The 24,836-nt window shown below is 50.4% G+C and overlaps 2 protein-coding genes across 3 annotated transcripts in view; both read right to left on the bottom strand.

Annotated features, from left to right (window-relative positions):
- Positions 1-4,023, bottom strand: part of LOC136951480 (large neutral amino acids transporter small subunit 4-like) — a 45,304-nt gene extending 41,281 nt beyond the window's left edge. For both annotated transcript variants that reach the window (XM_067245902.1, XM_067245903.1), the window contains exons 1-2: positions 3,871-4,023; positions 1,666-1,885 (exon numbers count right to left, since the gene is read on the bottom strand). In XM_067245902.1, the coding sequence (XP_067102003.1) occupies positions 1,666-1,825 (160 nt within the window). In that variant the 5' untranslated portion in view covers positions 1,826-1,885; positions 3,871-4,023. The remainder of the gene's footprint in view (positions 1-1,665; positions 1,886-3,870) is intronic.
- Positions 4,024-4,769: 746 nt separating this feature from the next.
- LOC136951423 (unconventional myosin-Ic-like) overlaps positions 4,770-24,836 on the bottom strand; it is a 29,408-nt gene continuing 9,341 nt past the window's right edge. Inside the window, exons 6-32 of the mRNA XM_067245797.1 lie at positions 24,498-24,677; positions 23,781-23,879; positions 22,394-22,507; positions 21,656-21,727; positions 20,953-21,072; positions 17,850-17,923; positions 17,517-17,622; positions 16,169-16,249; positions 15,535-15,626; positions 15,264-15,358; positions 14,739-14,785; positions 14,523-14,603; positions 13,652-13,757; positions 12,288-12,405; positions 11,403-11,516; positions 11,190-11,266; positions 10,821-10,889; positions 10,622-10,706; positions 10,060-10,219; positions 9,854-9,937; positions 9,636-9,729; positions 9,484-9,539; positions 8,788-8,923; positions 8,557-8,627; positions 8,358-8,455; positions 7,802-7,901; positions 4,770-7,628 (exon numbers count right to left, since the gene is read on the bottom strand). Coding sequence (XP_067101898.1) covers positions 7,602-7,628; positions 7,802-7,901; positions 8,358-8,455; positions 8,557-8,627; positions 8,788-8,923; positions 9,484-9,539; positions 9,636-9,729; positions 9,854-9,937; positions 10,060-10,219; positions 10,622-10,706; positions 10,821-10,889; positions 11,190-11,266; positions 11,403-11,516; positions 12,288-12,405; positions 13,652-13,757; positions 14,523-14,603; positions 14,739-14,785; positions 15,264-15,358; positions 15,535-15,626; positions 16,169-16,249; positions 17,517-17,622; positions 17,850-17,923; positions 20,953-21,072; positions 21,656-21,727; positions 22,394-22,507; positions 23,781-23,879; positions 24,498-24,677 — 2,556 coding nt within the window. The 3' untranslated portion in view covers positions 4,770-7,601. The remainder of the gene's footprint in view (positions 7,629-7,801; positions 7,902-8,357; positions 8,456-8,556; positions 8,628-8,787; positions 8,924-9,483; positions 9,540-9,635; positions 9,730-9,853; positions 9,938-10,059; positions 10,220-10,621; positions 10,707-10,820; positions 10,890-11,189; positions 11,267-11,402; positions 11,517-12,287; positions 12,406-13,651; positions 13,758-14,522; positions 14,604-14,738; positions 14,786-15,263; positions 15,359-15,534; positions 15,627-16,168; positions 16,250-17,516; positions 17,623-17,849; positions 17,924-20,952; positions 21,073-21,655; positions 21,728-22,393; positions 22,508-23,780; positions 23,880-24,497; positions 24,678-24,836) is intronic.

Here is a 24,836-nt window from a genome sequence, read left to right as displayed (position 1 = left end):
CAACCTGCCTCTCCCACCTGACCCACAGACTCACGTCTCTCTCCTGCTCCAGAGCACTTCACAGTTCTCCCACAAGCCAGAGGGATTTCTAAATCTACTCAACCTCAGTTTCACAAGACAGCGTTCGGAGAGGATCTCATGTCGGGATCTCAGGATTGTTTTTCCTGATTGAATCATGAAAATGAACTGCCGGAGGCTATAAAACCTATCTGGGTTGTTTCTACCTGACGTTGAGCCCGACCTGACTCATTGCTCCAAAACCATTTGATTGAAATACATGAGGTGGACAATGGTGCATCTAGTACCACTGTCTAACCCTGGTGCATCTGGTACCACTGTCTAACCCTGGTGCATCTAGTACCACTGTCTGACCCTGGTGCATCTGGTACCACTGTCTGACCTGGTGCATCTGGTACCACTGTCTGACCTGGTGCATCTAGTACCACTGCCTGACCCTGGTGCATCTAGTACCACTGTCTGACCCTGATGCATCTGGTACCACTGTCTGACCCTGGTGCATCTAGTACCACTGTCTGACCTGGTGCATCTGGTACCACTGTCTGACCCTGGTGCATCTAGTACCACTGTCTGACCCTGGTGCATCTGGTACCACTGTCTGACCTGGTGCATCTAGTACCACTGTCTGAACCTGGTGCATCTGGTACCACTGTCTGACCTGGTGCATCTAGTACCACTGTCTGACCTGGTGCATCTGGTACCACTGTCTGACCCTGGTGCATCTAGTACCACTGTCTGAGCCTGGTGCATCTAGTACCACTGTCTGACCTGGTGCATCTGGTACCACTGTCTGACCTGGTGCATCTGGTACCACTGTCTGACCCTGGTGCATCTAGTACCACTGTCTGACCCTGGTGCATCTGGTACCACTGTCTGACCCTGGTGCATCTGGTACCACTGTCTGACCTGGTGCATCTAGTACCACTGTCTGACCCTGGTGCATCTGGTACCACTGTCTGACCCTGGTGCATCTAGTACCACTGTCTGACCTGGTGCATCTGGTACCACTGTCTGACCCTGGTGCATCTGGTACCACTGTCTGACCCTGGTGCATCTGGTTCCACTGTCTGACCCTGGTTCCCTGGTCTGCCTGCATCCTCTCTGGTCCTCCAGGCACAAACTCTCCCAGACTCTGCTGACTCCTCTCAGCATCAGAGCTGGATACACTGACTGATTCACATTGACCGGTTGCTGTTTGCAAAAGAACAGAGAGGATTGTGTGTGTGTGTGTGTGTAGAGGTTGTGTGAGTGTGTAGAGGTTGTGTGTTTTGGGGATCTGTTTTGGTGTGTGTGTGTGTGTGTGTGTGTGTGTGTGGGTGGGTGTGTGTGTGTATGTGTGCGTGTTCTGGTGTTGTGGGCACAGAGGGTAGGGCTTAGAACTCTCCACCAATGGGAGCAGAAGGAGAAAAAGAGAGTGTGTGTGTGTGTGTGTGTGTGTGTGTGTGTGTGTGTGTGTGCGTGGGTGGGTGGAGTGGATTAAAGTCTTCAGATGTAGAAGACATGTCCTCATACTGCATGTTAGATATTCAGGCTTTCTTAGGTGCGAGACCAAACGACGACAACAGTCATAACCCTTAAGCTCCTCCCACAGGAAGTAATCATAACAACATTTAAAACAAGCGTAATAACCAGATAAACCCTCCTTACCAGGTTCCTTGCAGAGGTAGGAGTAGAAGCCTTCAGACTTGAGCATGATGAGCAGGGAACCCCAGCCCAGGAGAACCGCGGAGAACAGCAGGTTCTCTATGACGGCCGTCACGGCCATCCACCAGCGCCGCGCGAAGGCTGTGGCCAGGGACGGAGCCATGCTGTCTGGGTATCAGGCGCAGAGGAGGGGGCCTGGAGGTGTGGAGGGATAGGGATAACCCTGGAGGAGAACGTAGGAGGAGGAGATGGAGGGTTAGGGGAGAGGAGAAGAGAGGAGATGGAGGGTTAGGGGAGAGGAGAAGAGAGGAGATGGAGGGTTAGGGGAGAGGAGAAGAGAGGAGATGGAAGGTTAGGAGAGAGGACAAGAGAGGAAAGAAAAAAAGGAAGCGATTTCTTAAAAAGTGTGATGGATGATTTATATTCTGCTAACTCACTCAGTATAAGACACTCAGTCAGCAAGAAAGACTGCACCACCTTGTCATACAGATACTGATTCTACATGAATGATGCATTTTGACTTAATACATTCACGTTTATGTTTTAATGCAGCCATGTAAAAGGAGTTTCTGAAGGTTCTTTGTTCTTGGCAGAGGATGATTTAAGAGGAGCGATTCTCTCAAACACGAAACAGCTGAGGCCTTACAGGCGCGTGCCTGGGCCCCAAACTCCTCCTACACATGTTCATAAACCCCGCCTCCGCTCGTTCTGATTTGCGGAGCTTTTTTCTGCACCTCGCCCATTGGCTGTGCCAGATCAAGCTCCGAAGAGCGACTCCACGTGAGGCCAAGTTCCAGCCGGTTCGAACCAGTGCCGCGCGAGATTCTACCTTTTCCTATCTTTTTGTTCCCTGTCGCTCAGCGCATCCGCATCCTGTTCTCACCACGTGCTTGACAATAGGCCTCCACTCGCCACTGACACATTTGTCTTTAAATTAATATCCTTCAATATACCAATAGAAGCATTTATGCCAGAGAAACGCATTGTTAATGTGTATTACGCACAAAGAAAACTGTCAGGTAGGATTTAGTCATTTAGCAGACGCTCTTATCCAGAGCGTTATCCAGAGGTAACGACATTATGCAAATAACAAGTCGCGTATATGAAGTTATTATTGTTTCATCGCCTGACTTTAACAGTCTCAATCTTGATTATGTCCCCCTTGACTTATTATTTAGCATATAGCCTAGCCTATTCTGACTGAATGCAACGATAAAACGCCAATTGTAAAAATGTGTTAAAAAGTAGGTCAAAGGTGAAACGTTGTGTCTTTGTCGTGTCAAACGTCCTGTCAAATGCTGAGCTAACGCCTCTTTCTAAAAACAATAACAGACTTCTGTATCCTGCGGGAAATGAACAGCTCTCTAAAACTGGTCTGAACTGGACTGAAATCGTCACCCGCACAATGCGCCGCCTCCTCCTCCTCCCCTCTCCTTCTCTCCATCTCTCCCAGCTGTTCAGTATCAACAACACAGAGTCCGCAACACAGCGAGCAGCAATAATCAACTGTGGCAACAAAAGCGTTAATGACACCACCCGGATTTCAAGTGTCTGTGTTCTTTGTCGGAACCGTTTTGTCAAACAGAGTCAATTTAAACTTTGCGACATGAAGCTTTTGTTGGAATGAACTAAAAAAAGATGAGACCAGGCTACATCCTCTTGTCAGACAGTCCCTTGAAATTATTTCCTCTCAAATATGAGCGACATAACACCGCAGTGATTAATGTGATAATATTCTTGTGAACTACAGTTTAAACACATTGTTGACACTTAATTCAGTTGGTAGCATCTGAGAAAGTTGCCATGACACTAACAACGAATCCAAATTGCAGCTCACAATCCCTTCCCCAATAAATTAAAATGTAAAAAAAATAAAAAATAATCTAGATGAACAATTTCCACACAAAACATTGTATTCGTTGTAGTCTCGTCTTTGACAGAGAAAGACGTTGGAACAATGTTTTGCGCTCATGGTCTGGTGGTGGTGATATGAAATACAGTACAAAGGACTGACAGCTACATAACTAAACTGACAGAATAAATTATATGGTTTTGAATGCTGCTGTGATCGTAATGCCACATTTATTTGCCTGACTAACTATTATTTAGGGCACAATGTAACACTACCAACCGACGACAGCTAAAGTAAGATTCTCCGCGCGACTATAACTGTCCAGTCGCCTCCAGCATCATCCTCGCGCTGCTTACCTGAATATCTTGACTCGCGAGCAAGGTCGCCTGTGTCTCTTCTCTGAGGCTTTTCTGCCTCTAAATGCTCTGTTCTTCAGAACACATTAGAGTCAGTATAGATGTAGAGGCAATCTTTGGTTTCTGTGCATCGATATTTGTCTCTTCATCTCAAAATCCTTGTTTTATATTTGCCCTGAACGTTGCACAAACAAGCCCGCGTCTCCATTGGCCAGATCCTGAGCTAGAGACCTCCTTAAACCAATCACAGGGCGCAGAAATTGTTAAATAAATAAATAATGTTGCACAAACGCTGCTCATGTTTTGACACAAAAAGAAAGGGAGTTATAACAAGCATAGTGGTGATGTAAAAAAAATTAAATGAAAATTCGATTACTGAAATTAGAAAAAGTTTACGTCTGTATTTAACTGATGACTGTTAAGTTAAAAACTAACAAATGCATAGTGGAAATGAAGATTTTGCAACAAGTTAAGTTGCATGTGTAAGTGAATGAAATGAAATACATGAAAGTGTGTGTTTGGGGTTCGCATTTGTTTAATTTTGGGAAAAACAAACTTGACACTAAGTATAAGTCCTCGTTATCGGTGCCTTGCCTGCCATATTCATAATCCACAAAAACATCCGCAGTCTAAAATCAATTTGGCCTTGTCGGTTGTACATGTTTAGAAAGCGGATATGCTTTCCTGGAATATCAAAAGTAAGAAAGGGACTGGATGTACTCAAGGCATGAAATATTGGCCTTGAGTGTGGCGGAATGGACACAAAAACAATTCCTCCGAAAAAAAGTTTATGAAGATAGCGACACCTAGTGGTGGCGGGGGTACTGTATATATATATATATATATATAATCTATTAAAAAAAAACATCACTGACAAGTAACGACGCTGACAAAATGAATGGAGGTTTTTGATTTATTTTTAGTATCTTAGTGTGTTTGCGTAATTATACATGGCTGTCTACACAGTTACCCAGGAGGACAGGTAAACTGTCTTTCTAAATCATAACATAACATAGGATTTGGTTGAAGACAGGCTTGACAGAGAAACGTTACAAAAGAGGAGTCTGCTTGACACTGCTTACTACAAAGTCAATCAGTTCTGGGGAACCAGCTATGACGTTACGGAGGTGTCTGTCACCATGTTCCCACTGGATCTCTGTTTCTATCAAACACAAGGCACTGGGAACACACACACACACACACCTTCCTCACTTGGCTCAAGGCTCTTTCGTGGAACAGAACACACGCTAGGTCAAAGGTCAACCCTGGAGCTGAGGTCCTGATCTGCAGGTGTCCACAGGGGCGTGTTGAGCAAGTGTCAGTGCAGCAGCCCAGTGCTCCTGTCTCCCCTGTCCAGAGCTGTCCAGGGGTCAGAGGTCAGGGGTGACCCGGGATGCAGAGACAGTAGTAGAAGAAGCAGAGAGAGGGAGGGGGGGGGTCAGACGCACACACACACACACACACACACACACACACACACACACACACACACACACACACACACACACACACACACACACACACACACACACACACACACACACACACACACACACACACACACACACACACACACACACACACACACACACACACACAGACACACAGTGGACGAAGGCTCTCCCATGTTGAAGTCACTGGAGATTCAGTGCCACAAAACCTCTGGTTCGTTCAACAGTCTGAAAATGGCCAAAGGTGAGTTGCCCATTTGTGTTGGGTGGAGAGAGAGAGAGATGGTGTGTTGGGGTGGAGAGAGAGAGAGAGATGGTGTGTTGGGGTGGAGAGAGAGAGAGATGGTGTGTTGGGGTGGAGAGAGAGAGATGGTGTGTTGGGGTGGAGAGAGAGAGATGGTGTGTTGGGGTGGAGAGAGAGAGATGGTGTGTTGGGGTGGAGAGAGAGAGAGATGGTGTGTTGGGGTGGAGAGAGAGAGAGAGATGGTGTGTTGGGGTGGAGAGAGAGAGAGATGGTGTGTTGGGGTGGAGAGAGAGAGATGGTGTGTTGGGGTGGAGAGAGAGAGATGGTGTGTTGGGGTGGAGAGAGAGAGATGGTGTGTTGGGGTGGAGAGAGAGAGAGATGGTGTGTTGGGGTGGAGAGAGAGAGAGATGGTGTGTTGGGGTGGAGAGAGAGAGATGGTGTGTTGGGGTAGAGAGAGATGGTGTGTTGGGGTGGAGAGAGAGAGAGATGGTGTGTTGGGGTGGAGAGAGAGAGATGGTGTGTTGGGGTGGAGAGAGAGAGATGGTGTGTTGGGGTGGAGAGAGAGAGATGGTGTGTTGGGGTAGAGAGAGATGGTGTGTTGGGGTGGAGAGAGAGAGAGATGGTGTGTTGGGGTGGAGAGAGAGAGAGATGGTGTGTTGGGGTGGAGAGAGAGAGATGGTGTGTTGGGGTGGAGAGAGAGAGATGGTGTGTTGGGGTGGAGAGAGAGAGATGGTGTGTTGGGGTAGAGAGAGATGGTGTGTTGGGGTGGAGAGAGAGAGATGGTGTGTTGGGGTGGAGAGAGATGGTGTGTTGGGGTGGAGAGAGAGAGAGATGTTGTGTTGGTATCAGTTTGACATGACTTTCGGTCTGTCTGCCAATATCTGTCTATTCTTTCTGTGTCAAACATTCCAAAGTTCCAGCAGAGAAACATCTGCCTAGCAACAGTCGACGCCATCCTCTAAGTGTCATAGTTTAATAAGGAGTATATTACTGACACATAAATAACCCATTAACAATAACTTAGTAAAGGAGAAGGCACATGTGTTGGGAACAAACAAAAGAGACAAAATTACAAAGCCAAAATTCTAAACTCTATTCTATATATTTTATTTTCTGTCAATGTTTCTCTCTTGCCGTTCTCCTCCTGTCGTTAATCACTTTCTTGTTCTTTGTGCCTGTGCTTTACTCCTCTGCCACCGCAGTGCCACACTGCCCCCTAGTGGAGGCTCTTTGGATTGGAACGCTCGGACAGCCAGGTCTGATAACAACATGAGAAATAACAGTCTTCTGTGTCTCAACCTTCCTTCCTCTGGTCTCCAGGCTACCTAGCCTACGTACTATCACCTTCCTTCTAGAGCTCTCCCTGTTCTGGATCTAAATCTGGTACTAGAACCCTCTTTTTCTAGAGCCCTCCGCGTTCTACATCTCTGTCGCGTTTCAGATCTGTCTTTCTAGTGCTCCCAAGTTCTAACTGTCTTTGGTGTTCTAGATCTCTCTACCTGCCCCGGACCTCCTTTGTGTTCTACATGTCTACGTGTTAAACACACGTTTCTCCTCACGCTGTTAGACAGAACACACTACGGGATCTTCAGAAAGGAGATAATGTGAAAAAATCTTAGCAAACAAAGGAAAGAAAGTTAAAGAAAGGAATAACAGACAGATGAAGCCTGATCTTCATGGACCGCACAAGATCTGCGGTCTCCATCGCTCTCATCCATAAATCATCGTCAATATTCGCTTGTTCCCAAATTAAAGCATCACACTTAAGAGTATGAAAAAATGCACCTTAATATTGTTATTCCTTGGCTTCATATATAAAATCATAATATTCAAATAGCAACAGTATTAATCCCCCCCCAAAAATATATATAAACATAAATATCAATTAGTTTGCTGGACTTTCTTAATTGGAAGCACAAGCCAGGGCTGGTATCTGATTGGCTTATAGGCAGGAACCGGCTGTGGTCTGCTGTCTTGTGATTGGTGTGTCGGCGAGGTCTTTCAAGAAGCGTCTTTCAGACAAGTGGGCGTGGCCATCATCTGGAGTTGAGCCTGGGAGCCGTCTGAAACACAGGCATGCAGATGTCACACAGGGGTCACACGGGTCAGTTGTGTGAGTGCGTGCATGTGTGTGTGTACAGGCATGTGTATGTACGAGCTTATGTGTGAGTGCGTGCATGTGTGTGTGTATATATATATATATATACACGTGTGTGTGTGCTGCAGTACCACTCACCACAGACAGGTGTCCATTCTTAGCCTTGGCCACCAGCAACTCTGAGCCAGATGTGAAGTCTATGATCCCCTCCTTCCCCTGAGAGACACTGAACTTTATACTGGGGGGGGGGGGGGGGGGGGGGTAGAGGGAGGGGGAATGAGAGAAAGAGAGAGTTAGGGAGAGACGGAGAGTAAGGGACAGAGAGAGAGTTAGGGAGAGACAGAGCGAGTGAAGGAGAGACAGAGAGAGTTAGGGAGAGACAGAGAGAGAGAGGGAGAGACAGAGAGAGTTAGGGAGAGACAGACAGAGAGAGGGAGAGACAGAGAGAGTTAGGGAGAGACAGAGAGAGAGAGAGAGAGAGAGAGAGAGACAGAGAGAGAGAGGGAGAGAGAGAGAGTTAGGGAGAGACAGACAGAGAGAGGGAGAGACAGAGAGAGTTAGGGAGAGACAGAGAGAGAGAGAGAGAGAGAGAGAGAGAGAGAGGGAGAGACAGAGAGACAGAGAGAGAGGCAGACACAGGTAAGGCCTGTCATCATGAGAGGGTGAGGCCAGCCTGGCTCAGGTATGCTCCTACCTGCCCTGGTTGATGTTGATGCTGTTGACCTTGTCTGAGCAGATGGCCACCTTGGTGAGGGTCTCGATGATGTGCTCGCTCTGGAGGACCACGTCTCCCTGGACAGCAGGGGGCAGCACACACACACACATTAACACTCACACCTACATTAACACACACACATACATGTACATTAACACACTCCGTGATGTCACCTTACCTTCTGCTTGTTGTCGTCACTGGGCACGTGCAGAACGAAGACTCCGTCGCTGAGAGAGCTGACAGAGATACCTGGAGGAGAGACCAGCAGTCAGATCGTCAGACAGACAGAGAGAGGCGGAGAGACCAGAGAGGAGATAAGTAGATACAGCTAGAGAGAGGGGCAGAGAGAGAGAAGTGGGAGAGAGGAGAGGTCAGACAGGCGTGTGTGATGAGGTGTGTGACCTCTGACCTTTCAGGGCAGTGTATTCGATGCGCTGCTTGAGCTTGGCCTCCTCTACGATGATGACACTGCTGGCGGTGAGCAGCATCTGCCTGGGGCGAGCCCGGTAGCCCTTCCTGTCATACTTGGTCACCGGCACTGCATACTGGAGGAGGAGGGGGTCAGAACATGGGGAACAGCAGTGGTCCACAGAAAGAGAGACAGGCAGACAGACAGACAGACAGACAGGCAGACAGACAGACAGACAGACAGAGAGACAGGCAGACAGACAGACAGGCAGACAGACAGGCAGACAGACAGAGAGACAGGCAGACAGACAGAGAGGCAGGCAGACAGACAGAGAGACAGGCAGACAGACAGAGAGACAGGCAGACAGACAGAGAGGCAGGCAGACAGACAGAGACAGGCAGACAGACAGAGAGACAGGCAGACAGACAGAGAGACAGGCAGACAGACAGAGAGACAGGCAGACAGACAGGCAGGCAGGCAGACAGAGAGACAGGCAGACAGACAGCCAGACAGACAGACAGAGAGACAGGCAGACAGACAGACAGACAGACAGGCAGGCAGACAGACAGAGAGACAGGCAGACAGGCAGAGAGACAGGCAGACAGACAGCCAGACAGGCAGACAGACAGAGAGACAGGCAGACAGACAGACAGACAGACAGCCAGACAGCCAGACAGACAGACAGGCAGAACTAACCTTCATCTTTTCGTTCCCCAGAGCCTGCAGCACCTTGGGGTTGATCTCATCTCCACCTGAGCACAGAAACACAACCAGGGTTACACTGTGTGTATGTGTGTGTGCGTGAGAGAGAGAGAGAGCATGTAAGTGTGTGTGAGAGTGTGTCGTACTGAGTCTCGTGCCCACAAACAGCTTGGGGACACTCTGGGGATAGTTGTCCTTCTTATCCTTGAAGATCTCACTGGCCACCATCTTCTGCTCCATCTGCACACACCAGGAGAGAGAGAGGGAGAGAGAGAGAGGGAGATATGGAGAGAGCAAAAGAGTGTAAGAAAGTATCTAATATAAAGATGTAATAGCAGGTGTGTGAGTGTGTGTGTGTGTGTACCTGGTGTCTCCACTCAGAGCTGATGTTCTTGCAGTAGCTCCACACCAGGTTCTGCATGCACAGCTTCCTGAGCTGCTCCGAAGCCTGCAGGAGAAACACACACACACTCAGTACACTAACACACACTCAGTACACTAACACACACTCAGTACACTAACACAGTACTTTAAAACACACTGTGTGTTACCTCAGTGTGTGTGTGCTACCTGTGTCAGCGCGGCCGGAGGCGTGGGCCAGCTCTTGTCCAGGACGGTGCGGGGCAGGCTGCGATGCAGCTTCATCAGGAAGGAGTAACGCACGTAGTCCAGGAAGTACTCGTTCTCTGGGCAGCGCTCCTGGTGCCGGTGGATGAAGCCCTTGATGAACCTGACAGACCAGAGAGCAGAGAAGATCAGACAGGAAGAACAGGAGAGCTGAGGAGGAAGGAGAGGAGAGGAGGAAGGAGAGAGGAGAGGAAGGAGAGAGGAGAGGAAGGAGAGGACGAAGGAGAGGAGAGGAAGGAGAGTGGAGAGGAGGAAGGAGAGAGGTGAGGAGGAAGGAGAGGAGGAAGGAAGGAGAGAGGAGAGGAGAGGAGGAGAGAGGAGAGGAGGAAGGAGAGGAGCAGTCCATGCTCTCTCTCTCCCTCCCTTCTTCCCTCCCTCCATATAATTGGTGTAAGCTATCCATTTATCATCTATACTTCCCCTCCCTCCACAGGGCCCACCTCCCTCCCTGCCTCCCTCCCTGCCTCCCTCCCTCCCTGCCTCCCTCCCTGCCTCCCAGGTGTACCTGCGGATGGTGTTGGCTGCCTGCCTCCTCCTCTGGGCTCGTCTGCGAGCCAGGATGCCTCTCCACCAGGCCTGGATCACGATCGCTAGGCACAACACGGGATCAACACTTTACACAGTCCAATCAGAAACTCTCAGTGACCAATAGGAAGTCAAGAAGTGACTTACTCTGACCAATCCCAGCGCAGATCCCCGCTCACCTGAGTGTTTGAGTTTGCGGAACTTGGACTTCTGGCTGTAGCCCTTCCATCCTGCCTGTAGCTGGGTGGCTGGAGGGAGGGAGGCAGGGAGGCAGGGAGGGAGGGAGGCAGGCAGGCAGGCAGGCAGGCAGGCAGGGAGGGAGGGAGGGAGGGAGGGAGGCAGGGAGGGAGGGAGGGAGGGAGGGAGGGAGGGAGGGAGGGAGGGAGGGAGGGAGGGAGGGAGGGAGGGAGGGAGGGAGGGAGGGAGGGAGGGAGGGAGGGAGGGAGGGAGGGAGGGAGGGAGAAGAGGTTAATGTTTAATGTACAAAGAGAGAATGACAGAGAAAGAGACAGAGGAAGAGGATATGACATCATGCTTGAGTTCCTCACCCAGGCTGTGTTTCCTGGTCTCCAGAGCGTCCTCAGTAGCAAACAAGGTCTTCGGAAAACGGATGAAGATCTTGGACCTAGAGGTCAAAGGGTCACAACATCATCCATGTGTGTGAGTGGTGTGTGTGTGTGTTTGTGTGAGTGAGTGGTGTGTGTGTGTGTGTGTGTGAGTGGTGTGCGTGTGTGAGGTGTGTGTGTGAGGGAGATACGTACCGCCCCAGTTTGTACTCCTCAGGCTTGTACCCCAGGTGTTTGACCAGCGTGGAGACTCCATCCACCTGACGCCCCTGCCAGCTAGGCCACGTGTCCGGGCACAGAGACTTGTACCTGACACACACATACACACACACACGGAGAGATAGAGTTAAACACACTCAAATGTATAGTTAACCTGCAGTATGTATGTGTTGCTGGTTCCTGACATAATCTAAGCAGCCTGTTTTTAAAAGAGGGAGTTCAACTCTCCAGGAAGGGTTGGGGTATATATCTGTTACTACAACAGGAAACAGGAAGTGCACCTCTCCAGGAAGGGTTGGGGTATATATCTGTTACTACAACAGGAAACAGGAAGTGCACCTCTCCAGGAAGGGTTGGGGTATATATCTGTTACTACAACAGGAAACAGGAAGTGCACCTCTCCAGGAAGGGTTGGGGTATATATCTGTTACTACAACAGGAAACAGGAAGTGCACCTCTCCAGGAAGGGTTGGGGTATATATCTGTTACTACAACAGGAAACAGGAAGTGCACCTCTCCAGGAAGGGTTGGGGTATATATCTGTTACTACAACAGGAAACAGGAAGTGCACCTCTCCAGGAAGGGTTGGGGTATATATCTGTTACTACAACAGGAAACAGGAAGTGCACCTCTCCAGGAAGGGTTGGGGTATATATCTGTTACTACAACAGGAAACAGGAAGTGCACCTCTCCAGGAAGGGTTGGGGTATATATCTGTTACTACAACAGGAAACAGGAAGTGCACCTCTCCAGGAAGGGTTGGGGTATATATCTGTTACTACAACAGGAAACAGGAAGTGCACCTCTCCAGGAAGGGTTGGGGTATATATCTGTTACTACAACAGGAAACAGGAAGTGCACCTCTCCAGGAAGGCCTCGTAGCGGCGGCGGTAAGCGAAGCCGGCCCTGCGGACACGCAGATTCTCCATCAGACCCAGATACTTGACCTGGTGACGGATCAACACCTCATCAAACCGCCCTGGAGGAGGAGAGATGGAGGGGAGGAGGGAGGGATGGAGGGGGGGTGGGAGGGAGGGATGGATGGAGGGAGGGAGGGATGGGAGGAGGGAGGGATGGAGGGGGGGTGGGAGGGATGGAGGGGGGGTGGGAGGGAGGGATGGATGGAGGGAGGGATGGATGGGTGGGAGGAGGGAGGGATGGAGGGGGGGTGGGAGGGATGGAGGGGGGGTGGGAGGGAGGGATGGAGGTAGGGATGGATGGAGGGGAGGAGGGAGGGATGGAGGGGGGGTGGGAGGGAGGGATGGAGGGGGGGTGGGAGGGAGGGATGGATGGAGGGAGGGATGGATGGAGGGGAGGAGGGAGGGATGGAGGGGGGGTGGGAGGGAGGGATGGAGGTAGGGATGGATGGAGGGGAGGAGGGAGGGTGGAATGATGGGGGGGTAGTATGAGGGAGGAGGAGAAAAATGCAGGAGAAAAAGACAAGCAAACATTTGTTTGGTTCTGAATACATAAAGACAACAGCGACAGTTTTATAACCAGATCCAGACTCAGAAATGTTGAGAATGAGGAGTTGGAGAGAGTGGGAGAGAGAGAGAGGAGAGAGAGAGGGAGAGAGGGAAGGGGGGAGAGGATGAGGAAGAGAGGGAGGGAGAGGAGAGAAGGAGGGAGAGGGGAGAGACAGAGTCTGTATTGACACTGAGACAAGAGAAGAGTGAACACATTAACTCTGCTGTGTTACTGTGTGTTAGTGTGTGTTAGTGTGTGCTACTGTGTGTTACTGTGTGTTACTGCGTGTTAGTGACACAGTAGATGCTGATCAGTCAGCTAACACACACAAACACACATCAACACATCAACAGAAATCCCTTCTGGTCTCAGTCAAACATAGTTGACCTATTTTACATTTGACTTATTTAGCAGACCCTCAATGAATGATCTAAAGTGACTTACAAACAGTGCACATGGTGAACAGGATTTCTAGCAGTATTCAGGAGGTTCAAGTCAAGGCATGTTAGTGTCTTGATGTGGAATACCTGGTGTCAGGTCAAGGGTCAGGGTCTAGGGTCAGGGTCTAGGGTCAGGTCTAGGGTCAGGGTCAAGGGTCAGGTCTAGGGTCAGGTCTAGGGTCAGGTCTAGGGTCTAGGGTCAGGGTCTAGGGTCAGGTCTAGGGTCAGGGTCTAGGGTCAGGGTCTAGGGTCAGGGTCTAGGGTCAGGGTCTAGGGTCAGGGTCTAGGGTCAGGGTCAAGGCGCAGTAAGGTGCCTACCTGCTTGCTTGGCATCGTTGGGTTTGATGCAGCGGACGTACGACGGCTCCTTGGACATGAGGATCTCCATTAGCTTCGCCAGGCTGGTCTTGAACTGGGTGGCTGCCTGCAGGCAGACCACACACACCCGGGGAGAGAGAGAGAGAGAGAGAGAGAGAGAGAGAGAGAGAGAGAGAGCGTCAGGCCCCAGGGGGAGGACAGGGGGATGGAGGGATGGAGAGGAGGTAAGGAAGGAGAAGAATAGAGCGAAGAGAGCAAAAGGAGTGCTAGTTAGAAGAGATGGAGAGAGAGAAAGAGATAGAGAGAGATGAAGGGAACACAGGAGAGGCAGAGAGGAGAGAGAAGAGGAGACGATGGTCTGCTTCTCTGAGACAGACTGAGGAGAACAGAGGTTCTAGTGTGCAGGTCTCCCTGCTCGGACAGCACACACACACACACACACACACACACAACAGCAGCCCACACACCCTTGACCAATGAGATTCTGGTGTTGTGGGCACAGAGGGTAGGGCTTAGAACTCTCCACCAATGGGAGCAGAAGGAGAAAGAGAGAGAGAGTGTGTGTGTGTGTGTGTGAAGGGCACCCCAGTGTCAGGGCATTCCTGAGTGTGAGGGAGATAAGCAGAGAATCCCCGTCACACTGCCCACAGTGGAGTGGATGACTGGAACAACACACACGGCCTGTGTGTGTGTGTGTGTGTGTGTGTGTGTGAGAGAGAGAGCATGCATGCATGCGGCACTATGAAGCTATAAAACACAATTGTACATCTGTGTGAACATCTAGTCGCCAAGTGGACATCGGTCACACTCACACACCGTGTGAGTGTGTGTGAGTGTGTGTCTGTGAGTGTGTGTGAGTGTGTGTTCTCACCGTTTCCGGGCGTTTCTTGTCAGACAGCTCCTCTCTGTCGAAGCACTTGGTCAGGATCTTGTTCTCTGACATACACATGACCTACACACACACACACATAATATTACTCAAAAACTGCCCAAAGTACACACATATTCCATCCTCCACACCTGGTGACCAGGTGAGGTGTGGTCTCTCTCTCTGCACCAGGTGAGGTGTGGTCTCTCTGGGTCTCACCTCCTTCAGGTTCCTGAAGAGCAGGTCGTTGTTCTTGTCCAGGAAGCCTGAGATCAGACAGGAAGTCAGGGTGAAACTACAGCATCATGTGTAGACACACACACCATACACACAGTCCATCCACACAGTCCCTAAACACACACCATACACACACACACACACACCCACCCAGTGTTTCCCCTACCATTATATTAGGGGGGCGTTAGGGGGGGCGCCCCGCCCCCCCCAACGGCACCCCCCCCCCCCTGGAAGGTCAAGTTAATTTTGTAAAAAGAAATATATATATATATAGCGCCAGATCACAAAATAAGTCATTTAAGGTCACCTTTCCTATAAAACAGGTCTATAGCTTGCTCTTTTATTAAACAAACTAAATGGCCTTATGTTATTTATCTTATTTACACGATGGCATGTCATTTCTGTCTCTATGGTCAGGCGACCATAGGGTTCTTGGCCATAGGCCCCCCCACCCCCCCCCCCCCCCCCCCCCACCCCAAAGCTGTAACCCGGGGAAACACTGCCCACCGTTGACGTTGTAGTTAACCTCTCCAGCGTAGTGCAGCAGTCTGAACTCCTCTCTGCCCATCACCTTTCTGGTCTTCCCATCCGCTAGCTTGTGACTGCAGACAGAAGCAGGGTTATAACTGAGGGTGTGTGTGTGTGAGAGATGGTGTCTACATCTGTCTGTGTGTCTGGATGTCTGTGTCTATATGATGTGTGGTGTGTGTGTGCGTGTGACTATGTGTGTGTGTATGGGGTGTGTGTGTGTGTATGGTGTGTGTGTGTTTGAACTCACGTGACAAAGTGGGCGTGTCCTCCCACGGTGTCCTCCAGCTTCTCCAGGAAGGTGATGTCACTAGCGTCACCTGGCCTCAAACACTCTTCATCCTGAGAGGAGGGGGAGAGGGGGGGGGGGGGGAGAGGGTGGGGGGAGGAGGAGAGAAACAAACCAAACTAAATGAACCCAGGATGTATGAATGTACTGAGAGCCCCAGTAGAGTAGAGTAGAGTAGAGAGACAGAGACACAGACACACAGAGAGAGAGAGAGAGAGAGACAGAGAGACAGAGACAGACACAGACACAGAGAGAGAGAGAGAGAGAGAGAGACAGAGAGAGAGAGAGAGAGAGAGAGAGAGACAGACAGACAGACAGACAGACAGACAGACAGACAGAGAGAGACAGACAGACAGACAGACAGACAGACACACAGACAGAGAGAGAGAGAGAGAGAGAGAGAGAGAGAGAGAGAGAGAGAGAGAGAGAGAGAGAGAGAGAGAGAGAGACAGACAGAGAGACAGAGAGAGAGACAGACAGACAGACAGACAGAGAGAGAGACAGACAGACAGACAGACACACAGACACAGAGAGAGAGAGAGAGAGAGAGAGAGAGAGAGAGAGAGAGAGAGAGAGAGAGAGAATGGTCTCCTACCAGGATGGAGATGATGCCTTTGAACTTTTCCTCCACCAGGTCACAGATGATCTTGTTGTTGAAATACTGCACAGGCTCCCACTGCAACAACACAACACAGCTGCATGTTGAGTCCACCCCCGCCGTCATGACACACACACACACACACACACCAGTCTCCAGAGGTCCTGACTGATATCAAACTCAGCCATCCCCAGAATGTAGAGAATCCTGGTTTCTACGTTCTGGGCGCCCACTCTGCGTTCCCTGACCACCCCAGCTGGGGCGCTAACTGTTAGCATGTAGCGCCCAGCATCTCCACAGCCCCGGGGGTGCTAACTGTTAGCATGTAGCGCCCAGCATCTCCACAGCCCCGGGGGTGCTAACTGTTAGCATGTAGCGCCCAGCATCTCCACAGCCCCGGGGCGCTAACTGTTAGCATGTAGCGCCCAGCATCTCCACAGCCCCGGGGCGCTAACTGTTAGCATGTAGCGCCCAGCATCTCCACAGCCCAGGGGCGCTAACTGTTAGCATGTAGCGCCCAGCATCTCCACAGCCCCGGGGCGCTAACTGTTAGCATGTAGCGCCCAGCATCTCCACAGCCCCGGGGCGCAGCTGGCCCACGTAACACACCCTCACAATGAGGCTCTGTGAGCGCTGACACCCTGGTCATGAACCCTGACACACTCCATCTGAAACTCTGCTCTGGACCAGGACCGGGACCAGGACCAGGGTCAGAACCAGGACCAGAACCAGGGTCGGAACCAGGACCAGGGTCAGAACCAGGACCAGGGTCAGAACCAGAACCGTAACCGGGACCAGAACCAGGATCAGAACCAGGACCGGGCCCAGAACCAGGACCAGGGTCGGGACCAGGGTCAGGACCAGGTTGGAACAACACTCCTCAGAGCTGGACCTGAGGTTACTTTGAGAATATATTAGACAGGATGGGTAAAGCTCAATATAATAACTTTATGATTAATTGATTGAATGATAGAGCGGTAAATGCAGTGTTAAAGGTTTGGACTGCAGATAGAGAGGTCCCAGGTTGTATTTTACATTGCTGGGGAGAACAGCTCAAAGTTGATTCTGTTTACTAAAAATGAGGTAGAGTGAAGAGAGAAGGGAGAGAAACGAAGGAAATGTCGAGGACAAAAAGAGAAGAAGACGAGAGGAGGAAAAGGAGGAGAGGAAGAAGAGAAGGAGGAGAGGAGGAGGAGAGGAGGAAGAGGAGGAGGAAAGGAGGGACAGGGGGGAGAGGAGGAGAGGAGGGAGAGGAGGAGGAAAGGAGGGAGAGGAGGAGAGGAGGGAGAAGAGGAGGAGAGGAGGGAGGGGAGGGAGAGGAGAGGAGGGAGGGTGAAACTCTTACGGTGATGCCTTCAGACTCGTACTCCTCCTGTTCAGACTTCAGGGTCAGCTCGATGAACAGCTGCTGCAGCTTCTCATTACAGTAGTTAATACAGAACTGCTCGAAGCTGGAGACACACACACACACACACACACAGACACAGAGACAGAGACACACAGAGACACAATCAGATATGAATTGACTAGTGATGAACATGGTACACTCCCTATCTGTAGAATTAACTGAAGTGAGAGGTAGTGAGGTAGTGTTAGAGGCAGTATTAGAGGTAGAGGCAGTAGTTAGGTAGGGTTATTACAGGTAGATGGAGGTAGTGATAGAGAGATAGCTAGGTACCTGTTGTACTGGAACACTTCAAACCCGTAGATGTCTAGCAGACCGATGACTGAAGCATTCTTGTACGACTCATCCTGGAACAAGACAACGCAACAATCATCATCATCAAAAAAGTTAGAAAATGTGTTTTTGCTTTATTGATGAGTACTCTACTCTATTGTACTTTAATCTACTCCGATTAGGCTCCTCTGTTCTCCTCTCCACACTCATCTCCTCTCCACACTCATCTCTCCTTTCACTGTGTTTGAAAAAAAACGTTGAGTACTTGATGAGGACTCTACTATACTTTATTCTACTCTGTTTTAGGCTTATCTGTTTTCCTTTCCCCTCACTGTGTGTGAAAAAAGTAACAAAAGGAACGTTCTGGATGAAACAGAAAGGAAAAGGATTCCTGGCAAATGAGCTGCTTGTCTATAGGGTCTTTTTGTATTAATATAATATGATTTGAGGTCCAGTTAACAGCAAGACACTACTTTTTACTTTGGTATATGTCAGAGCCCACATTTCTTTACTTTAACTTGAGTGAAAAAGTGTGGTCACAGCTTTTACCAGAGTCTTTTTAAACACAAGTATCCATACTTCTACTTGAGTGAAGGAATATGTGTACTTTTGGCCTCTGTGCTGTTGTATGTGAACCCTGCTTAAGAGAAGGGAGGTGCAGTTCTCCACTGCCACCACTAGAGGGTGCTGCTCCCCCACACACACACAGCACAGCCCACTCTACTGTCATCCCAACCTGGGCTGGGCTTACAGGAGGGCTACACACCCTCAGTGTGTATTCATATGTGTTTAGTGTATGGTGTGTGTGTGTATGTGGTGTGTGTATGTGTGTGTGTGGTGAGGTGTGTGTGTGGTGAGGTGTGTGTGTGGTGTGTGTGTGTGTGTATGGTGTGGTGTGTGTGTGTGTGTGTGGTGAGGTGTGTGTGTGGTGTGTGTGTGTGTGGTGTGTGTGTGTGTGTATGGTGTGGTGTGTGTGTGTGGTGTGTGTGTGGTGTGTGTGTGTGTGTATGGTGAGGTGTGTGTGTGTGGTGTGTGTATGTGTGTGTGTGGTGTGGTGTGTGTGTATGGTGTGGTGTGTGTGTATGGTGTGGTGTGTGTGTGTGTGTGGTGTGTGTGTGTGTGTATGGTGTGGTGTGTGTGTGTGGTGTGTGTGTGGTGTGTGTGTGTGTGTATGGTGAGGTGTGTGTGTGTGGTGTGTGTGTGTGTGGTGTGTGTGTGTGTGTATGGTGTGGTGTGTGTGTGTGGTGTGTGTGTGGTGTGTGTGTGTGTGTATGGTGAGGTGTGTGTGTGTGTGTGTGGTGTGTGTGTGTGTGGTGTGTGTGTGTGTGTATGGTGTGGTGTGTGTGTGTGTGTGTGGTGTGGTGTGTGTGTGTGTGTGTGTGTGGTGTGTGTGTGTGTGTATGGTGTGGTGTGTGTGTGTGTGTATGGTGTGGTGTGTGTGTGTGTGTGTGTGTGGTGTGTGTGTGTGTTACCTGGTAGGCCAGGGACAGGGTGTGTGTGTGTGTGTTACCTGGTAGGCCAGGGACAGGTTGTGTGTGTGTGTGTGTTACCTGGTAGGCCAGGGACAGGTTGTGTGTGTGTGGTGTGTGTGTGTGTTACCTGGTAGGCCAGGGACAGGTTGTGTGTGTGGTGTGTGTGTGTTACCTGGTAGGCCAGGGACAGGGTGTGTGTGTGTGGTGTGTGTGTGTGTTACCTGGTAGGCCAGGGACAGGTTGTGTGTGTGTGTTACCTGGTAGGCCAGGGACAGGTTGTGTGTGTGTGTTACCTGGTAGGCCAGGGACAGGTTGTGTGTGTGTGTGTTACCTGGTAGGACAGGGACAGGTGGTGTGTGTGTGTGTGTTACCTGGTAGGCCAGGGACAGGTGGTGTGTGTGTGTGTTACCTGGTAGGCCAGGGACAGGTTGTGTGTGTGTGTGTGTTACCTGGTAGGCCAGGGACAGGTTGTGTGTGTGTGTTACCTGGTAGGCCAGGGACAGGGTGTGTGTGTGTGTTACCTGGTAGGCCAGGGACAGGTTGTGTGTGTGTGGTGTGTGTGTGTGTTACCTGGTAGGCCAGGGACAGGTTGTGTGTGTGTGGTGTGTGTGTGTGTTACCTGGTAGGCCAGGGACAGGTGGTGTGTGTGTGTGGTGTGTGTGTGTGTTACCTGGTAGGCCAGGGACAGGTTGTGTGTGTGTGTGGTGTGTGTGTGTGTTACCTGGTAGGCCAGGGACAGGGTGTGTGTGTGTGTTACCTGGTAGGCCAGGGACAGGGTGTGTGTGTGTGTTACCTGGTAGGCCAGGGACAGGGTGTGTGTGTGTGTTACCTGGTAGGCCAGGGACAGGTTGTGTATGGTGTGGTGTGTGTGTGTGTTACCTGGTAGGCCAGGGACAGGTTGTGTGTGTGTGTGTGTTACCTGGTAGGCCAGGGACAGGTTGTGTGTGTGTGTGTGTTACCTGGTAGGCCAGGGACAGGTTGTGTGTGTGTGTGGTGTGTGTGTGTGTTACCTGGTAGGCCAGGGACAGGTTGTGTGTGTGTTACCTGGTAGGCCAGGGACAGGTTGTGTGGTGTGTGTGTGTGTTACCTGGTAGGCCAGGGACAGGGTGTGTGTGTGTGTGTGTTACCTGGTAGGCCAGGGACAGGGTGTGTGTGTGTGTGTGTTACCTGGTAGGACAGGGCCAGGTTGTGTGTGTGTGTGTGTGTGTTACCTGGTAGGCCAGGGACAGGTTGTGTGTGTGTTACCTGGTAGGCCAGGGACAGGTGGTGTGTGTGTGTGTTACCTGGTAGGCCAGGGACAGGTTGTGTGTGTGTGTTACCTGGTAGGCCAGGGACAGGTTGTGTGTGTGTTACCTGGTAGGCCAGGGACAGGTTGTGTGTGTGTTACCTGGTAGGCCAGGGACAGGTTGTGTGTGTGTTACCTGGTAGGCCAGGGACAGGTTGTGTGTGTTACCTGGTAGGCCAGGGACAGGTTGTGTGTGTTACCTGGTAGGCCAGGGACAGGTTGTGTGTGTTACCTGGTAGGCCAGGGACAGGTTGTGTGTGTGTGTGTTACCTGGTAGGCCAGGGACAGGTTGTGTGTGTGTGTGTTACCTGGTAGGCCAGGGACAGGTTGTGTGTGTGTGTGTTACCTGGTAGGCCAGGGACAGGTTGATCTTGTTGACCAGCCAGCTGAAGGTTCGTCCATACACAGCCTTAGAGAGAGCGTCCCTGGCCGACGACGCCTGCTCCAGGTTCAGAGGGCTCATCAGCTGCACACACACACACACACACACACAATACACGCACACACACACACATTAATACACACACACACACATTAATACACACACACACAACACACACACACACACACACATTAATACACACACACACACATTAATACACACACACACAACACACGCACACACAACACACACACACACACACACATTAATACACACACACACACATTAATACACACACACACAACACACGCACACACACACACAATAATACACGCATGGCCGCGGGAATAGGGGTGCTGTAGCAACCGTTGCTGACAGCACGAGAATTTAAAATGATGACTTGAAAATCCACCACCACGGCCCCCCCCCCCTGCTCCCCCCCCCCTGCTCCCCCCCCCTGCTTCCCCCCCCCCCCGCTCCCCCCCCCCCCCTCCAGCACCCGCCTGATAAAATATGTTCCCGCTGCTGCGCACACACAAGCATGCGCACACAAATAAACGAATGGTTAGACAACAAGCTATTATGTCATGGCACATAACACGTGGGTAGAAATGTCTTTGAGAAAGACACACACACACACCACACACACACACTCAGTCCTGCCTACCTCCTCTCCCTTGGCAATGATCTTCTTGTGTGTGAAAGCTTCCTTCAGCACTGTCCCATCCACGCCTAGCAACTACAACATTAACATCAGCAACAACAACAACATCAACAACAACACAAACAAACTCTACAGCACCCAGGCATGTCTTACAGAGATGCAGATGGAATCAGTATGAGGGATGTTGAATCAGAATCAGAAATGGAAACAGAATGGGATTTATTCGCCATGAAGGTTTGCACAGACAAGGAATTTGCTTTGGCAGGAAGGTGCATACAATAAACATATACCTAAAATTTAAATATGTGGACTATCTATACTAAGGGTACATAAACTAGCAGTACTAAGTGGGATTAGAATAGAATTAAATATACAATAAAATAAAATATAAGTTGCCACAAAATAAAATATAAGTTGCCAAAAATAAAATATAAGTTGCCAAAAAATAAAATATAAGTTGCCATAAAATAAAATATAAGTTGCCATAAAATAAAATATAAGTTGCCATAAAATAAAATATAAGTTGCCGTAAAATAAAATATAAGTTGCCGTAAAATAAAATATAAGTTGCCATAAAATAAAATATAAGTTGCCGTAAAATAAAATATAAGTTGCCATAAAATAAAATATAAGTTGCCATATAAGTTGATGGGCGAGGTGCACAGTGGTTGTTGTAGTCTTTCCAGACTGCAATTTTGTAGTGTGTGTGGCAGCATGCAGGCTGGGTAATGGAGTTCTTACCCTGGCCAGGTATTTGATCTGCGTGTCGGAGGTGATGTAGGCCTGGCCGCTGTCCTCCCCTGCAAACTGAACATTCCCCAAGTGAAGAACACTGGCAATAATGTTCAGCAGCTCCTGCAGAGACAGAGAGAGGGAGGGAGAGGGAGGGAAAGGGAGGGGGAGAGATGAAGGGGAGGGGGAGAGGAGAGGGAGAGGAGGGGGAGAGGAGAGGGAGAGGAGGGAGGTGAGATAAAGGGGGGGTGCACAGGGAGAAGGAAGAGTGGGAGGGAATTAGAGGTGGAGGGGTTTGATTGATGGACATAAAGAGAGAGATAACAAGTGAGACAGAGAGGGAGAGGGGAGAAGGAGAGACAGAGAGGGGAGAAGGAGAGACAGAGAGACAGAGGGGAGAAGGAGAGACAGAGAGGGAGAGGGGAGAAGGAGAGACAGAGAGGGGAGAAGGAGAGAGAGAGAGGGGAGAAGGAGAGACAGAGAAGGGAGAGGGGAGAAGGAGAGACAGTGAGACAGAGAGGGGAGAAAGTGAGAGGAGATAAAAAGATGCAGGCAGTGAGTAGATTAGACATGATAAGATTACATGCTTTTTACTGCTAGGTGTAGGAGACAGACTTATCTTCAAAGCAGGTTGTATTAGATTAGTCAGCCTTTGATTTAAAGTAGGTCACAAATCTAGAGTATCAACCTGCCCACACACCACACACACACAGATAAACACACCTGTCTTCTCTGTGTGTGTGTGTGTGTGTGAGTGCAGAGAGGGCTGGATCCAAGCCCAGAGTCATGAAAATGCAACAGACTCCTACACAGAGCAGCTCTCCCACAGACACACACTGACAGAGACTAAACACACACACACACACACACACACACACACACACACACACACACACACACACACACACACACACACACACACACACACACACACACACCACTGATCTACATTCCCTGTGTGCAGAACACAACAGCTGCCTGTTCCTCTGGAGTCTGTAGAGCACAAGAGCCCAAAGCCTCGTCCTGCAGGACTGAGTCTGACAACACAGAACTTACAATCTGGCTGCACTTCAACAACCCCAGAACCACCCTGAAAACAACAGCGTCCTCTAAACAGAACAAGCTAACAGACGCACAGCTAAGGAGGAACACCCAGAGTAGCCGTGGAAACGTGGAACATGTTCAGGTGATGTCATCGACAACAGACGATGTCCTGTTTGTTTGTAGTGCTGAGTCAGCGTCTGGCGATGTTCTGTTTGTGTTCAGGAGCTGCTCACAGGCACCACCACGCTGAGAACGTGGCACGCTGGGTGAGTCGCATCAAATGCATGGTGATGTGATGTGTGGTGTGATTGGTCCATACGGTGATGTGATGTGTGGTGTGATTGGTCCATACCTCCACCTCGTCGTCGTTGAAGCCAATCACAGACAAGGCCTTCCTCACCACCTTCCAGTCGCTGCGGTCGTTGATTGAGCTGACTTTGGGACAGTTACCCTGAGAGACAAACACACACGAGAAATGAGAGAGAGAGACAGGTACCTTCAGGTACTGGTACTGCTGGGGGTAAGACAGACAGACAGACGGACAGACAGACAGGTAGACAGACAGACAGGTAGACAGACAGGTGTACCTTGACCAGGTACTGGTACTGCTGGGGGTAAGACAGACAGACAGGTAGACAGACAGACAGACAGGCAGGCAGGCAGGCGTACCTTGACCAGGTACTGGTACTGCTGGGGGTAAGACAGACAGACAGGCAGACAGGTGTACCTTGACCAGGTACTGGTACTGCTGGGGGTAAGACAGACAGGCAGACAGACAGGCAGACCTACCTTGATCAGGTACTGGTACTTCTGGGGGTAAGACAGACAGACAGGCAGGTAGACAGACAGACAGGCAGACCTACCTTGATCAGGTACTGGTACTTCTGGGGGTAAGACAGACAGACAGGAAGACAGGCAGACAGACAGGCAGACGTACCTTGACCAGGTACTGGTATTGCTGGGGGTAAGACAGACAGACAGGCAGACAGACAGGTGTACCTTGACCAGGTACTGGTACTGCTGGGGGTAAGACAGACAGACAGGCAGACAGACAGACAGACAGGTGTACCTTGACCAGGTACTGGTATTGCTGGGGGTTCCTCTCCAGACCCAGGCGTCTGAGCAGGTCCTCCTCAGCACCCTCGATCAGCTGGTAGAAGATGTGGAAGTTCCTCTCTCCGTGGTTCTGGTGCACCACCCTGGACTTCTCCAGCAGGTAGTTCAGGATGTGGCCTCCCACTGGGGCACCCTGTGGGGGGCGGAGGGCACGGCGGGGGGGGAGGGGCGCGGGGGAGGAGGGGGAGAGGGTGAGGCTGGGGTACTGAGGTTCACACACAGGGGTATACCACGTGCAGGGTCGTACCCCCCCACACGCCGTGAACACAGGTACATGCAGTCACACACACAC

Source organism: Osmerus mordax, chromosome 11, assembly GCF_038355195.1.
Source record: "Osmerus mordax isolate fOsmMor3 chromosome 11, fOsmMor3.pri, whole genome shotgun sequence".
Lineage (NCBI taxonomy): Eukaryota > Metazoa > Chordata > Actinopteri > Osmeriformes > Osmeridae > Osmerus > Osmerus mordax.
This window is presented reverse-complemented; position numbering and strand designations above follow the sequence as displayed.